This window comes from Trifolium pratense, linkage group LG2 (genome assembly GCF_020283565.1).
Source record: "Trifolium pratense cultivar HEN17-A07 linkage group LG2, ARS_RC_1.1, whole genome shotgun sequence".
In the NCBI taxonomy this organism is placed as follows: Eukaryota; Viridiplantae; Streptophyta; class Magnoliopsida; order Fabales; family Fabaceae; genus Trifolium; species Trifolium pratense.
In genome coordinates this window covers 30,090,787-30,107,980 of record NC_060060.1, presented here as the reverse complement: position 1 = coordinate 30,107,980, position 17,194 = coordinate 30,090,787, and the positions used below count along the sequence as shown (strand labels likewise).

The 17,194-nt window shown below is 38.4% G+C and overlaps 2 protein-coding genes across 2 annotated transcripts; both read right to left on the bottom strand.

The window, feature by feature from the left end:
• Window positions 1-748: 748 nt before the first annotated feature.
• LOC123909841 lies at window positions 749-4,262 on the bottom strand. Its single transcript, XM_045960765.1, has 6 exons — window positions 4,208-4,262; window positions 4,010-4,084; window positions 2,316-2,442; window positions 1,621-1,899; window positions 1,439-1,546; window positions 749-1,362 (listed from the first exon to the last, which is right to left on the bottom strand). The coding sequence occupies exons 4-6, from the start codon at window positions 1,621-1,623 to the stop codon at window positions 910-912; spliced, it is 564 nt and encodes a 187-aa protein (XP_045816721.1). The 5' UTR covers window positions 1,624-1,899; window positions 2,316-2,442; window positions 4,010-4,084; window positions 4,208-4,262; the 3' UTR covers window positions 749-909.
• Window positions 4,263-14,858: 10,596 nt separating this feature from the next.
• Window positions 14,859-15,936, bottom strand: LOC123910200. The gene is made up of 2 exons (XM_045961282.1): window positions 15,587-15,936; window positions 14,859-15,089 (listed from the first exon to the last, which is right to left on the bottom strand). Exons 1-2 carry the CDS (start codon window positions 15,901-15,903, stop codon window positions 15,062-15,064), a joined length of 345 nt encoding a protein of 114 aa, XP_045817238.1. The 5' UTR covers window positions 15,904-15,936; the 3' UTR covers window positions 14,859-15,061.
• Window positions 15,937-17,194: the final 1,258 nt, after the last annotated feature.

The following is a 17,194-nucleotide window of genomic DNA, read 5'->3' as shown; positions in this document are numbered from 1 at the left end:
GTTGGTGTTCTGAATTAATGGATTAAACACAGTACCAATTTGTTGTGTTAAGAGATTAACCATTTCATGGTTGCTCTCATCCATTTGCTGTCTCAAAGACAACACAGATGCAGTCGTTAAGGGTGTGGGAGTTACCCTTGACGAAGTATACCTATCAGATTCGAAACTTGGCATCCCTAAGCCAAGTGTGGGGGGAGGCCCATACATAAAACCCTGACCTGATGGTGGTTTCGAACGTCCAAAACCAGCAGTCACGGACGGAATTGCCATAGTTGGTATTGGCAAAGTTGGAATAACATCCACTACTAGAAAAATCTTAAATACCGACGGGCAAAATCTGTCTCTAAAATGCCAATATTCCGTCACTAAACATGTTAGAGACAGAATTAGAGACCGATTTGATTCTGTCTTTAATTTCCTCGTCTCTAAACTATCAGAGACAGATTTTATATTCTGTCTCTGATTGGAGACAGAATTTATCTGTCACTATCAAATAAACATCCGTCTCTAAATATTGAATTCAAAACATAATAAATCCGTCTCTAAAGGAGACAGAATTGTCCGTCTCTAAATTCAAATAATTCTGTCTCAAAAATTCCGTCTCTAAGCATAGAATTTCGTCTCCATATTGACAAAACACATTTTCCGTCTCTATAATTTTTTTTTCTTATTTAGCAATTAAATGCTTATACAATTTTTCAAATATTAATTTTTATCTACTATATGTAATTTATATAATTCTAGAATGTGAGAAAATCAAATTTCGATTGACACCAAATGTATGTCATTCTTACAAAGTATCAAGTGCACCACTACTGCACTAAATATAATATCAAACCTAAAATTGTCAAAGAAACAAATATTCATACAATTGATTTAACAAAAATACATAAAAGAAAGTAACTAAAGTTAAGCTTCATCATCCAACACATCATCTTCATCATCCATCACATAATTTTCATTAGTATCCATCTCATAATTTTCATTATCACCTTCTCTTCCAAGTTGACCCGGAGAGTTGTGATTAATACTAGGCACAAACCTTCCAAAAATCTGCTCCCAATGCTCCATCTTTTGTTTTAACGTTTCTTGTTCAAGATTCTTTTGCTCAAGTTCAACGGTTAATGCTTCAATCTTAGCCTCCATAGCAGCAACTTTATCTGACTGTACCACATCAGTAGAAATTGAAGGAGAAAATTTCAAAGATTCTTTGATAGTGGCAGCTTGAGATCCCAATCCAAATATGTGTCCCTTCTTGTTAATGCCTCCAACAACTTCCATGTATATACTATCATCAGATTGTTGGTTACTACCCTCACCTATTTGAGAATTTCTCTCAAACAATTTAGTTTGGTAACTTTCCTAAAAAATTGTAACTATTAGTATATTATTTACATTGCTAAAAGTTATAACTTAAACAAGATTAGTTTATACTTACAGCTATCAGAGCTTGTTCTTTGTTAAACCACTCATTTGATTTTCCCTTTGGTTTATGCATTCTCTGATAAACCTCAAAACAAGTTGACTCTCTATTCAATTCCATCCTCTAAAACAATAACCAACATAAATTTAGTATAATCTATTTAAATTGAAATTCACTAAAGCATATTTACTACTAACCATTTTTTTGGCATGTTCTCTAGTAGAAATGGATCCTCCACTGTGCACATTATGTCCAGCTTGAGACTTTCTGTTTTGTGTATTAATCTTAGAAATATTTTGCCACTTTTCACCTTTCCATTGATCCGTTAATTCTTTTAACTTGTCTTCATCAATCCATTCACCTTTATCTTTACCGCTACGAACCTTGAACAAAGCATTTTTCAGGGCCAATGTTCCCCTACTATTAAAGCTTTTTTTAATGCTAGCTTCATCCTTTTCAAGCCATTTGTATTTGGCCTACAAACAAACAATACAAATAGTAGTGTAATTTCAGTTGCAAACACAACCTGTTTTTTTTTTTTTTAATTGCAAATAGATTTATTAATAAAAGGCACAAAAAATTCACAAGGACTACATATCGGACACATAATACAACAGGAAAGCAAAGCCAAAAACATGGCTTTTTTTGCTAAACTCTGACACTTGAACTTATTTTGCAGGTTAATTCATGTTCCTGGATGTGTGATTGTAGGGATAGTGGGACTAATTGTTGAGGTTCCTTTATTCACTGCAATTGCTATAGTTAAGAGTCCAAACCAAAAATCAGATCATTTGTATTTATCTAAAACTACAACTTTCTTGTGTGGTCGAATCAACTTAAAGTCAGCAAACCAAAAATCAGATCATTATTAAGCTAAATTTCCACACAATACCTTAAAGTCAGCAAACCAAAAATCTTGTGTTGTCGAATCAACAGCACTCCAACATGACCATGCGCCTTGAAAATTTTCTTTAAATATTTTCGTAATAGCACCCCTCACTGAAGATTCTGGTTCAAAGCTGAAAGTATGAGAAAAATTACAATAAGATGCAATTTCAAACATATATGGATATAATTATATGTAAGTGCAGGAGATGAGGCAGGAGATGAGGCATCTGCAGGGATAGTTTGGGGATGAGAAGATGTAGGTGCAGTATTAGAATGAGATGGGGCAGATATAGAGGTATTTTGCAAAGGTTGAGATAAGATTGGAGCATGCCTAGTGGGGGGATGAGAAAATGGGGCAGGGGTAGTGGTTTTCTTAAGTGGTTTAGATATGGCAGGTTGTGGCATAGTTTGTGGACGAGAAGGGGCAGGTTGTGGCATAGTTTGGGAGGGCTGAGATATTAGTCTTTTCGACCTAGTTTGGGGAGGAAGAGATGGGGTTGGCTGAATGGGAGCAATTCTTTTGCCTCTTCCACTACCTGACATCTATAAACAATAAAAAAATAAATTAAAGTGATGAAATTTGAAGTTTGTCAAACATTATTCAACTATTTGTATGAGGACAGTGAAGAAGAAATTAAAAGCAAGCACTGACTTGTCATTGTTAAGTTCATTCACCTTACTAGAAGAGGAATTTTGAAGGGATTGAGAGAGATGGCGAATATTGAGATCCATCATCCTTTTAGCATTTTCTTCCATATTTTTGCGTCTTTGTTCCTCATATGGTGGTCCAATTGAACAATTTTCACCTCCATCATCATTCCGCGGTACTCTTGTTCTTCTACAAGGAACATCAGGTGGATAATAGTAAGACGCAAATGTAGAGGTCTCCTCCACTAAGTATGCTTCACAAATAGATCCCTCAATTGCAGCTGTGTTTGTGACCTTGTCTTTTAAGGTACGAATAAACCTATAAATCATTTGAAGACATTAATACAATTAATACTCGCATGGTAATTATTAAAAAAAGAGGATAGATGACTAAACCTTTCAAAAGGATACATCCATCGGTATTGCACGGGACCACCAACCCTAGCTTCATAGGGCAAATGAATTGGAAGATGCTCCATAGAATCAAAGAAACTAGGGGGGAATATTTGTTCTAACTTGCACAAAATGATTGGAATACTTTGCTCCATAGAATCAAAGAAACTAGGGGGGAATATTTGTTCTAACTAGGGAGGAAAACCAGCCACCTCTAACGTACAAGAAGTTGAAAGCAAACATATAGTAGTTTGTCATATTGTTTAGTAGATGAACGTAATTAATATAATTTCACAAGCACAATCTTCAAATTCAAAACCATGACATGAACCTAATTAAACAAGTGAGTTTTCACTTAATCTCACAATAAGTAATTCTAAACATAATTAAACAGAACTGGTTTTATAATTAGATTAGAACACAATTAAACTCACACGTAACAAAACTACAAATAATCCAAATCATAAAATTTTACATGTCACAAGGTAAGGATTACACAGCCATGTATCATCAAATTTTAAGAACACAATTGCAGCGGTATCATCAAATTTTAGCGGTATCATCAAATTAAGAACACAATTGCAGTGGTATCATCAAATTTTACACAGCCATGTCACAAGGTAAGGATTAAGATTTTGAATTCAAATCATAACTCACTTTAATTTCGTAGTAGAGGGATGGATGGATGGAAGGAGCAAGGTGTGACAACGGCGAGTCCTTGAAATCGATGGCCTGCAAAACAGGCCACTAAACAACAACAATTAAGAGAAAATTGCAGAAAATTGTAGAAATCTAAGAGAAGAAGGGTTAACAAGGAAAAGATCACAAAAAGAAAAACCTAAGAGAAAGCATTACCGAATCCGGAGAAGGAAACGAATTGAGTTCGCGACTGAATCGTGGATGGGGGAGTGAAGAACCCGACCTCTGAATCATGGATGGAGGAGTGAAGAACCCGACCTCTGAATGGTGGAGGAGTGGACGACGATGAAACGGAGTGGAATCGTGGATGGAGGAGTGAAGAACCCGACCTCTGAATGGTGGAGGAGTGGACGACGATGAAACGGAGTGGATGGTGGAGGAAGAAGGTGATGAAACAGAGTGGATGGATGGTGGACGGCGAAAACGGAGTGGATGGTGGAGGAAGAAGGTGAAACCTATGTCAAAGACACTCTTGTCTTATCATTATAAAAAAATATTTAATAAAATTATAATTCTGTAAAACTTTTTGGCGGGCAGTGAAAAAATTCGGTAAACTTTTTGGAGGGATGACACGAAAAATAAATTTTCAATATTATTTCATAAACTTTTTGGAGGGATGACACGAAAAATAAATTTTCAATAAATTTTTGGAGTGACCGGCGCCGCTCTTTCTTTCCCGTTATTTCTTTCTCCGTTTTGGTGTTTCAATTTTTTTTTTCATCAATATATTTATATATTTTTCCCAGTTTATATATTTATATTTTTATGTATTCCTTCCTTCTTTTTTATTTTTGGACGTTATAATTATATGTATTCCTTCCTAAAAAAATTTGTATTTATATTTTTTTAATATGCATATTTATTTTTAATTCATTTTTTTGACAATAAGCACGTGGAGAGATTTAATAAAGAAAAAAAATGAATTTGGAGGATAATTGGTCCCAAACAAAAAAAAAACTAGATTTAAAATTGAATTTAAGAAATATCCGGTTTTAAACTAAATTTGATAAATAATCCATTTAAAAATCGGATTTACAAATTTAACCGGTTACGTAACCATAATCATATTTATAACTAGTTTGATAACCGGTTTTAAATAAAATGTGGATTTGGTTATGGATACTAATCCAAAAAAATGGTTTATAAATGGTTTGGTTTTGGTTTTGGAGAAAAACCGACCATGCACACCCCTACTTTCAGCATGGTAATGAGTTTGGAGTTAGGGTTTTCGTGGAACTGACCAGAGTGATTGAAGAAATGGGTGTGAAATTAAATGGGAAAAACACCAAATTGAAGGGGGGAAACACCAAACTGAAGGGGAAAAGAGGATTAGGATCAAGAAAAAAGAGAGTTACATACCTTGATTGAAGGCAAACGCAGACGAGCAAGATCTCCAACTACGTGATTGAAGACTAAGTGATGGCCGCCGACAGTGGTGACTGTGTTGAGACGAGATCTGAGAGAGACAGTGGTGCGGTGGTGACTGTGGTTAGGGTTCTTTCATCTTGTGTGTTTTCTTTCTCTGCTTTTGATAATTGTTTGTTAATGTGTTTATTCTTTCTATTGCATCTAAGGAATTTTAAGGAATTGCCTTAAAAATATTAAATTTAATCATTTTTTGAAAGAATAATAAAATTATCAGATGCTTCAAAAAAAAATTATCAGATATTTTTTGAAAGAATAATAAAATTATCAGATGCTTCAAAAACTCATGGAGGAGTGATTAAAATAAAATCTTATTATTATAAAAAAATATTTAATAAAATTATAATTCTGTTAAACTTTTTGGCGGGCAGTGAAAAAATTGGGTAAACTTTTTGGAGGGATGACACGAAAAACTGAGTAAACTTTTTGGAGGGATGACACGAAAAATAAATTTTTCAATGTTATTTCATTAGAGACAGATTCTAGAGACAAATTAATTCAGAGACGGATTACTTCTGTCTCTGACAAATATTTGACTATTTTAATTTTAAGTTGACCATTCAGAGATGAATATAGAGACAGAAATTATTAGACACGACTAAAATCCGTCTCAAATTTTCGTCTCTAACTATTTATTTCAATTATAATTATAAAAATAATAAAATAGAGACGGATTTAGACACGAAATTTTATTGACACGGAAATTTCTGTCTCTAAAATCCGTGACTAATACATATATTTGAATTTCGGTCTCTAACATCTTTTTTTTGTCTCTAATTCCATCTCTATTAGAGAAGAAACAAATTCCGTCTCTAAATTCCGTCGGTATTTGAACTTTTTCTAGTAGTGATCATGCACAGTCGAAATGGTTGGACTGGAGAATATTGGAACATTCACCAACTCAGATGTTACCAAACTTTGTGGAGGTGGATCGACTCCACCACTCGAACTTGCTTCGCTACTCATCGCACTAGAATTTGGAGTTTTACTAGGATTAGATTTCTGAGTAGTTTTAACCATAACCTAACTTATCATCAGTTATATGCAAGTAACAAGTTTTTTATTCCACAATATAAAAATAAACACAACTTTAACAAACACAAAACCAGTCCCACTGGGCGTGCCAATTTGTTTACGTTGGTTTTTGGTAAACAACCGCTAGTTTAAGTATTCAAACTCGCGAGATCAACTAGTAAATCTCAGGACAATTTTGTGTTTATTCGTTGTAAGGAAACTGTTTGAATGTTCGTTTTAATAAGGAAACAAACACTTAGGAATTAAAATGTTTTAAAGCATACAAGAGAAACTAATTCGAATCGCCTCGAAGTAGCAGTTTCTCAAGCAGGTATCTGAATTTAAACTTGGAGAAGACTACTGGAAACAAATTGCATTGAATGAAAAACAATTACAAATAAAGATGGTTCACAAAACATACATTTCTCTTCTGAATTCCGTTCGTTCGATCGCTGAGTACTTAGAATTTTAGAGAGAGTGTTTGTATGAAATTTTTGTGACCCCTGTTCTGAATGAAAAACTACTATAAATACTACTACAAAGTGGTAACTGTTTCTCGATCATCTGGACGCTCCTCCATTCGCCACGTCGACCACGTTCTCCACTTTCATCTTCCATTCCTTCAGCGCGCGCCAATGCCTTTTGGGCCGTTCGTTGCTCTGTCTTTGGGCTTGGCCCAACTCTCTATCAGTTTGATTTCGTGCTTTCGATAGCTTTCTGACAGAACCAAAATTGGACACGTTGTCCATATCTCTCGAAGCGCTCTTTGGCTTCGACTCAGTTGGCTTTCGACGCCAATTTTGAAAGTTTTATTTCAACAATATCACCTCCAAATAAATATTGGACCCACCAATTATATTTAATTGATAAATACCAAATTTATATCCAACAAATTGCCCCCCAAAAATGCCATTTTCGACTATGTCTATCGCAAGAGGAAGTGGCGTTTTTGAAAGTATTAATGGATATCTCTCTTTCCCATTTATCTCTCCTATCGTTTTGACTGCCATTCAAAACTTTGGATTGGCTCCAAAACTTGTTTTTCTTTCCACCTGTCAAGGGGTTTGGACATTTGTCAACAAGGGAGTTGAAAAATTTGTTATTTTCAACAGACCGCGTGCCTCTATAAATAGCTATATCCTTCCTTTATTGTGTTTTCTCCAATTTTTCTCTGTCAACTGTTCATCTTCTTCTTCATCTTCCGCGATTCTTTCTTGAATTCTTGTTTCCAAAAGACTTCTTGTTTTCACTTTTCTGCTTATCACCCAGTCATCAACTTTCTTTTCGCTCGGATTTTCCTCAACTATTTCAAACAACCTGTGATTCCCAAATTTAACCCTAATCACCATTCCTTTACGCCATCTTTATACCTTCATTAATGGCGTCAGGTTCAGGTGTCGGAAAATTCCTTCCTTACGCCGGTAAGTGGACCGCCGCCACTCTTTCATCTTACGACACAGATGTGGTTCCAGAACCATCATTGCGTTTAGACTTACAAAAGTTTTGGGAAAATCAATTAATCTTTCCTTATTCTGTTGATAACCTTGTGCATGCGTTTGGTGGACCCAAACCAAGTGATAAAAGTCGAAATTCCAAGATTCTGTCTATTTTCCCTGTTTATAAACCTTGTGCTCCTAGGGTTTTCATTAGTGAACCCTATAATTTTAGCTACATCAAGGCGCCTAACAGAGTGTTTCGATCAGCTCCTTCTTTGAATGATCAATACCTCGGCTGGTTAGACAGGGTACAACGTGACAAAGCTGACATTTGGCAAGCTAGTGGTATTTATGACCTTATTCAACTTTCTCGGACCGGCCTTAAATACCAGCAAGAGATGATTATTGCTGCTTTACACTTCTTTGAGTCTTCCACCAACACTTTCCACTTCGAATGTGGCATGATGACTCCTACGCTGCTGGATGTTGCTGCCATTACTGGCTTATCGCCTCTTGGCGACACCTATGATCCTTGCAAAGCTTCCGACACCATCAAATTTGACTTTCGAAATAAGTCTTACTCTAAATACATCGTGGAGAATCGAAAGACTAGTGATGAAGTAAGTGACGAAGAACACATCGCTTTCTTAACCTTATGGCTATCGCAGTATGTTTTCTGCACTCAATCTCTCCAAGTGGCCAAGAAATTCATCCCTATGGCTATTCAACTACATGAATGTCAGCAATTCAACTTTGCTCGACTTATCCTTGGATGTCTTTACGAATCCATGAGGGATGCTTGTGAACACCTTAAAAGAACAGGCGATGGATCCACCTTTTTAGGTGCTGGCCCCTTCTGGTTGTTGCAATTATGGCTAACTGCCACTTTTCATGCTGAACTTGACCTTTTCTTGCCTGAGCCATACTATGAGGAATCAAGAACGCGCCAGGTCGAAGGCACAAGGCTAGCAAGGATGGTTCCCAGGGAAAGAGGCCTTGGTTATGATGTGGCTTTCCAACAGTATTTTAATACTTTTCTCAACCTGAAGAAGTTCAAGCCTAGCTTTGCTCCCTTTGTGGATAGACCACTTGGTCCTCCTTGGTTTACTCACAGATTTCCTTCTCCACCAGAATTTGAGATGATAACCAACAGCATTTGGAATGCTTATTTGATGCCTACAGTCTTGTCTTGTCGAATTGGTTTGACTTCTGGAGATTTTGGGTTGGTTGGCTATTTTCCAAACCTGGTGTCTCGCCAATTTGGCTTAACTCAAATAATCCCTAAGAGCATATACCTGGAAGAGAGGGAGGTTTGTTTAGGCAAGCATGGCATGACAGAACCACAGTTCTACTCATTCTTGAACCATTTCAATCAGCCTTCTTATGAGCTTACTCCATTCGACTTCGCTCCCTCGCATGCCTGCACTAGGGAATTTTTTACCTGGTGGTCTCGACACTATGAAGGACGCCTGGTCGACAAGACTGCCTTGCTTACCGCTATCTCTAATGGGTTCGACTCATCTATTTTGAACAAGATTAAGTCGAAATTGAACGCCAGAGGTATTCTTTCGGTCCCACTTTTACTTGTATAATTCTTACCTTGCGTGCTTTTCTCTTATGCGCACTTCTCCAATGCAGGGAGTAAGTCGAAGGCAGGTTCCAGCAATTCTAGCAAACCTCTTCTTCCACCACCTAAAGTCGAACTAAAGGTAAGTTTTTACCTTTTTGCGGCTTCTTACACTTTTGTAAGATTTCCATATTAACTTTGATATGCCCTTTCCAGATTGCTTCACGCAAAAGGCCTCATTCAACTGAAACTCCTTCTGTTTCGAAAAAGCAAAAGCCTGCTCCAGTCACTTGTTCGAGTGCTCCAGATGAGGTATCCATTTATCTAAAGACTTCTATTTCTCTTGGCTTAAATGCGAACTTACTGAACTGTGGCCTGTAGGGTACCCCTGTTCTCTCGACCATCCCTGAGCAAACTACCGTTGCCAACACTCAAGATCTCCCTCATAATGCTGAACCCATTACTGATGGGAAAAAGAAAAAGAAGAAGAAAAGGAAAGCACACCAAACCAACCAAGAAGAGACTCTTGAGCACAAGTCCTCTGAGATTGAGGCACAACCTGATACTCCGGCATCACCTGAGGACCCTCCTTTAGAGCAATCGGAGAGGAAGAAGAAGAAGAAGAAACAGAAACAATCTCCTGCTGCAGCTACTGTTGTCGAGGCTTCTGCTATTGCAAAAGAAACAACTACACAGCCTGAAGCTTCTGCTACCCTTCAAACCCAAGTAGGCCATTCTTATTTCTTGTTACTTTTTCAGCTCTTGATTGCATTACTCATTCTTTCATGGTTTCATTTGTTTCAGCTACTCGATTCTGCTCAAGATATTCCTCAAGATGAGCCTGCTTCTAACAAAGCTGCTAAAGAAGTGGTCGAAGGACCAAGTGGTACACATTCTGAAGACATAGCAGAAAAACCTCCATCTCCTCAGCATGTCGAAACGACCATACTTACTGAAACCTCATCACCACCTCAAGCTCCTGGTTCGCCTCATCGCGCTTTCGGAGATGATATCCTTAAGCCTGACCATGAAGAAAACCAACTCGGTCAAAGCCTACCACAACAGGATCCTTTAACAAACTCTGCCCAAGTATTGGCTGATAATGATCCTCCAACCAACTTTCCAGCTGACCCTATTGCTAATACTGAACAAAGGCCAACGGTTGATGGAGAACACTCCACTACCAATCCACCACAACCAAGTGGGTCAAACCATGAGTCTAGTTCACCTGGTGCTGACACTTTCGACTCTGATGATGGGAACTCCTACATTGGTGATTCACTTGGTGAAGAGGGAACCTCTGTGTCGAAGCCACTTCCTACTGTTATCCTGCCAGCTGAACTTGCCAAAGAGTTAAAAGATTTAACTCCAGTAGACGCACTCAACAAGCTTTTATCAAGTCATGGGGCATCTAGCTCCGCTGTCGAAGACACAGGGGGTGAGGAAAATGTACTTGAGCAAGAACAGTTTGAGCATGAAGTCAGGTTTAGGCGAGAAATCCTTAATGGGGATATGTTGGGCCTGCTTGAGCGTGACTCTTCTATATATTACAACATCAAAGCTCTTTTTCGCAAGCTGCAGCACCCAAGGACTGACGAAGCGATGTTCCTTCTAGTGACTCAAGCTGAAACCTTTCTAGAACAATTCGTTAGTCAATCTCAACTCCTAACCCGGACTAGCAGCCTTTTAACGTCTCTGCTTGCCACCCAGCAACAACATTTCGAGCAAGCTAATAGTTGCAATGCAGAGGTCACAACTATCAAGGCTGCCTCTGATGAAGCTCTTGAACAACTTGTGGCGTGTGAGAACAATATTGCTCAATGGCAGTCTGAAATCGAAGCGCTAAAGGAAAAGGTTCGACAGGAAGAGGCTAAGATGGAAAAGCTAGCTGCAGTAGCTATCGAAACTCAAAAGGTTAAGCTTGATGAGCTAGCACGTGAAGGTATCCAACACTACAGTAATGGTCTAGCTGTCCAAAAGCGAGTTGAGCACCTTGCTAGTGATAAAGAAATGCTACAACGTAAACTGGCGTCCATTCGAACTCAGTATTACCAATTTCAAGCGGCCAATCGAAAGCCTCCTTCGACATCCCAGCAACAATCTTGACCTTATAAATTTTCCTTTTAGTCTTAAATTTCTTGTTATTCTCTTTTGGATGTCATAATTGTAAATCTTTTAACACTAGCAACTGTCGAACAATTTTGTACATGCTTTTTAGATGTATGCCCTTTTTGGCCTTTTCATGCTGCATGTTCATATATTGGCTGAGTATTTTATTCCTTTATTGTTGATTGCTTTCCTTCTTTTGGGTCATTATCCCAAGCCTCATTAATAGCATTTTGTAAGGAATGGAACGAACATGTTTCCAAAGCAGTCAACAGGATTAACTACATGGTTTTGGGCATTAATGCTTTGGCATTTCCCTATGCAAACTGACCATGGTTAGTTGTAACTACCTAGCCATTAACGCGTATTAATCCTTCTATAAAGACCCACGCTTTGCAAATCTTTTGTTCATCACTTTGCACGAATAACGCATCAATACCTCTCCACAAAGAATGGATAACAAGACAAATCCTTCTTCTTCTACCTCAAGCTCAAACATGCTACGTCCTCTTAGAAAGGGACGAATCAAGGTTCCAGCTTCCAAACCTCCACGCGCTAGAACCCTTCGCCCTCGGCCGGCATCAGCTAAGGTAGTAGAAACCATCATTCTCTCTTCTGACTCCTCAAGCTCTAGTTCAGATGACGAAGATGAAGACTACCTCAAGTTCCTCAGTACCCTAGAGCCTGACGAAGAATACCCAGGAACTCCGACTCCTTCTTCTGAGGATGAAGACTCTCAGATCTCAGAACTTTCCAATTCTGATTCAAAGGATGAGGGAACTCGGGTTCAGGGTAAACCTTAAATGGTTATCTTTCAACATTCAACCATTTCTTGTATTTTCTTGAACATTCTTGAATGATTGGTTGTATTGTTGATTTTATATGAAATAAACTTGATTGTTGGCATTTCCTTTTACCATTTCGCAAATTTTATTCTTGCGTTATTCATTTCTTATGGTTATTTCTTGCAACATTGGCTTGTATTTCTTTAAATATTTGCCATTTATGTTGACTGAACGTTTCTCAGGAGTTAACTCTTCAATCTCATAAGCTCCATTTGACAAAACTTGAGAAATCTTAAATGGTCCTTCCCAATTGGGTGACCATTTTCCAAAGACTCGATCTCGTCTGTCCATGGGGAGGATAACTTTCCAAACTAAGTCTCCTACGTCAAAGAGTTTGGATTTAACCCTTTTGTTATATGCTCTAGCAATTCGTTCTTTTTGTCGAATCAAAGCATCTAACGCCTGCAACCTTTCCTCATCCACATCTGTTAATTCATCTAACATTATGTTCTCATAGTGATCAGGAGGTAGTTCCCATTGCCTTTGCACTCGAATTGACTGCATCATTATTTCAACAGGTAACACAGCATCGTGACCATATGTTAGTCGAAAAGGTGTCGAACCTGTTGACTCTTTAGGAGAATTCCTACATGCCCATAGGACTTGGTCCAAGATCTTATGCCAATTCTTTGGCTTTTGAGCAACGTGCTTTTTAATTAAACTAATTATAACCATGTTGGCTGCTTCAACTTGGCCATTTGCTTGAGCATAATAAGGCGTCGAAGTCATTAGCTTAAAACCTAATTGTTCAGCAAAATCTTGCATCTTTCGACCAACAAACACCGTTCCTTGGTCAGTAGTGATCGTCTCAGGAAGCCCAAACCTATAAATAATATGGTCTTGGATAAAATTGATCACTGTTTCCTGATCCACGTTTGTTAGGGCAACTGCCTCTATCCATTTGGTAAAATAATCAATCCCAACTAGTATATAACGTTGGTTCTTGGATGACGCGGGCCTTATCTCACCAATTAAATCTAAAGCCCAGCCTCTAAAAGGCCAAGGTTTGATAATCGAATGCAACTCACTGGCAGGGACGTGTTGTATCCCTGCGTGTTTTTGACACTCTTGACAGCCTTTCGCATATTCTATGCAGTCCTTAAGCATGGAAGGCCAATACAAACCCTGTCGAAACAAAAGCCATTTCATCTTGTGGCCTGCTTGATGGGCACCACAGGCTCCACTATGGGCATTTGAAACTGCTACATACGCTTCGTTTTCATTTAGGCATTTCAACAAAACCCCTTCAGGAGTCTTCTTAAATAGTTCATTTCCCATGATTGTGTAATTCAAGGCTCTATACTTAACCTTCCTATCGACTGTACCTGTTGGATTTTCTATGTATTTAACAATGGGTTGTCTCCAATCATTGTCAGCCAAATTGTCAATCACGAAGACTTCAGTCATTACTTCATCAAAGTGGGCATCAGCCATTTCGGACTCCCTTTCGACATTTAGCTCATTTGCCCCCAGCTGATGGGGTATTACCTCACATGAGATTAGTTTTTCTTTAATTTCAACTATCTCATCTAATTTTTTCCTTGTTACCTTATAACCAGAAGCAATTTGGGCTAAGTCATTTGCTTCTTGGTTTTCGATCCGAGGCACGTGTTGAATGTCACACGAATCAAATCGTTTTAGTAACGAGAAGGCAATGACAAAGTATTTCATCAAATGTTCTTGAATGCATTTGTATTCCTTTGTCAATTGTTTTATTACTAACTCAGAATCTCCTCTGATTTTAACATGTTTTGCCCCCAAGTCTAAAATAATTTTTAGACCTGCAATTAAAGCCTCGTACTCGGCTTCATTATTGGAGCATGTTCCATCAATCTTGTACTTAAATTTTGTTGGAATCTTTAAAGGAGAAATGATTAAGATTCCAATTCCTGTACCATGTTTGTGCTTCGAGCCATCAAAGTACAACATCCAAGGTTCATGTTCTACATATGTTATTGGGGTCTCAGCCACCGAGTGGTCAACAAGAAAGTCAGCCACTACTTGACCTTTTACAGCCTTCAGGGGTTGGTAAGTCAATGAATATTCAGTTAAAGCTAAAGCCCATTTCCCAATTCGACTATGCAAAATTGGTTTTAATAACATATGCTTAATGATGTCAAAATGAGAATAGACATAAACATGGACTGGTTTGATATATTGCTTAAGTTTGGTACAAGAGAAATACAAACATAAACAAAGCTTTTCAATTGGACTATATCTAGTCTCAGCATCATTCAAGATTCTACTTAGATAGTAAATAGCCTTTTCTACGCCATTTTCATCCTCTTGTGCGAGCATGCTTCCAATAGTCGAATCTGATGCTGCGATGTACAACTTCATTGCTTTGTTTCGAATAGGAGGCATTAAAGTTGGAGGCTTCGACAAATATGCCTTGATATCATCAAATGCCTTTTGTTGTTCCGTTCCCCATTCAAATACATCACCTTTCTTGAGCCTCAGCAGTGGAGAAAAAGGGTGAGCTCTGCCACTTAGGTTTGATATAAACCTTCTCAAGAAATTGACCTTTCCTAGCAAAGATTGAAGCTGTTTCTTCATTCCTGGAGGTTCTGTCTCCATGATAGTCTTTGTCTTATTTTGGTTAATTTCTATGCCCTTCTTATGCACAACAAAGCCAAGGAAATCTCCTGCATGTACACAAAAAGCACATTTCAGTGGATTCATTTTTAATCCACATTTTCTCATTCTTTCGAACGATTTTTTGAGATGTTCGATATGTTCATCCTGGGAAGAGGATTTCACAACAATATCATCAATGTAAACCTGCATAAATATTTCGATAAAATCATGAAAAATTAAGTTCATGGCTCTTTGGTATGTTGCTCCAGCATTTTTTAATCCAAAAGGCATCACTACCCACTCATAGGTGCCTAAAGCACCAGGGCAACGAAATGCGGTTTTTGGCACATCATCTTCGTCAATAAAGATTTGATTATAACCTGAATAGCCATCTAACATACTCAAATATTCATGCCCTGCTGCTGAGTCAACTAACATTTCGGCTACAGGCATGGAATATTCATCCTTAGGTGTAGCATTATTCAAATCTCTAAAGTCTATGCAAACCCTAAGTGATCCATTTTTCTTAATAACAGGAACAATGTTAGCTAACCATTCCACATACCTGGTTGTTCGAATGAACTTGCATTTGAGCAACCTTTCAATTTCTGCTTTGATCTTTGTCATGATTTCCGGTGCAAACCTCCTTGGAAGCTGCTTTACAGGTTTCTTATCTGGTCGAAGGGGTAGCCTATGCTCCACAAGATTTCTGCTTAACCCAGGCATTTCGTTATAGTCCCATGCAAAGCAGTCCCTATATTTCTTAAGCAACTCGACCATTTTTTCTTTTAGGGTTGGGTCTATATTGACACTAATGTAAGTTGGCCTCTTAACAGAGCCATCTCCAATATCAACCTCCTGCAAAGGATCTTGGGCTTGCATTCTCTGAATCGAACTATGTGGATCTTTCTCAAAACCCAAAGGCTCATCATCATAGATGCAATCCAACTTTTGCTTTTTTCCCTCATTTACTTCACTAGCCTCCAAGGCCAGTTTGTCCCTTAAGTCATCATTAGCTTCGACAGCCATATTTTCTTGAACATTAATGGCCTCAAGAGCCATTTTGATTCTATTCTCGGCTGCGTAAGCCGTAATTCGATCCCATGCTGGGGACTCAATCATCAAACTCATCATGGTTGACCCATCCAGACACTGGTGGGTATGCATCCTCACACAAGGGTTTCTCTATGTCTTCCCTCTCCCAACAAAAGCCATGGGTTGGATGCAACTTAACTGAGTGGTATACATTTTTTGATACCACTTCATTTGGATCGAAGGCAGCATCTTGCTCACCACAAGGAGCAATCGAAGCCAGGTTTTTGTCGAAGTTCTGTAAAGTCACAGTGCCTGTCTCTGAAACATATGCACTTTGATCTGCTTCTACATTCTCGACTAACCCATCTTCTCTCCAGATGATTAATCTTTGGTGCATGGTTGAGGGAACAGCTCCAACACCATGTATCCATTCTCTACCTAATAACAGATTGTAATTAGGTTTGGCAGCTATGACCATAAACAAGGTCTTTCGAACTGTGCTACCAACACAAACTTCCAATTGCACTGCCCCCAGGGAATGGCCAGTTTTTCCTTCATAGTTGGCCAACACCACATTGTGGGAATGAAGGTCTGTGTCATAGAGACCTAATTTCTTCAACATGAAGTGAGGCATGATATTCACCACAGCTCCTCCATCCACTAAGACTTTATTGATTCCCACATTATTGACTTTTGCCCTAATGAACAAAGCCTTCAAGTGGTTTTGCATTCCCAGATCCGGCTTTTCGAAGACAGCTTTTTGCTCTTCAACACAACCATTTTGCATAACATAGTAACACATTGGCTTATGATCAGCCAAATTAAGGGCTTCGAAGTCCTCTTCCAGCTCATTGACTTCAGTAGGCACATCATATTCCAGTGGCAGAATAGACACCACATTGACCATGACATCAAAATCAGACCCCTCATCCAGGAGATCATCATCCTCCATGTCATCCTCATCTTCTGCCCCTCCTTGGGCATTTTCAGCTATTGGCTCTTCCAATATTATGGAGAGCCTCTCCTTTACTGGCCTCTTGGCCATTTCAACCTTTTCAGCCTTCTGGGTTGCAACAACCTTGCCCCCAGCCTCAGCCTCTTTTGCTGTCAACTTTTGTTTCCTCTGGAACCTTCGCCA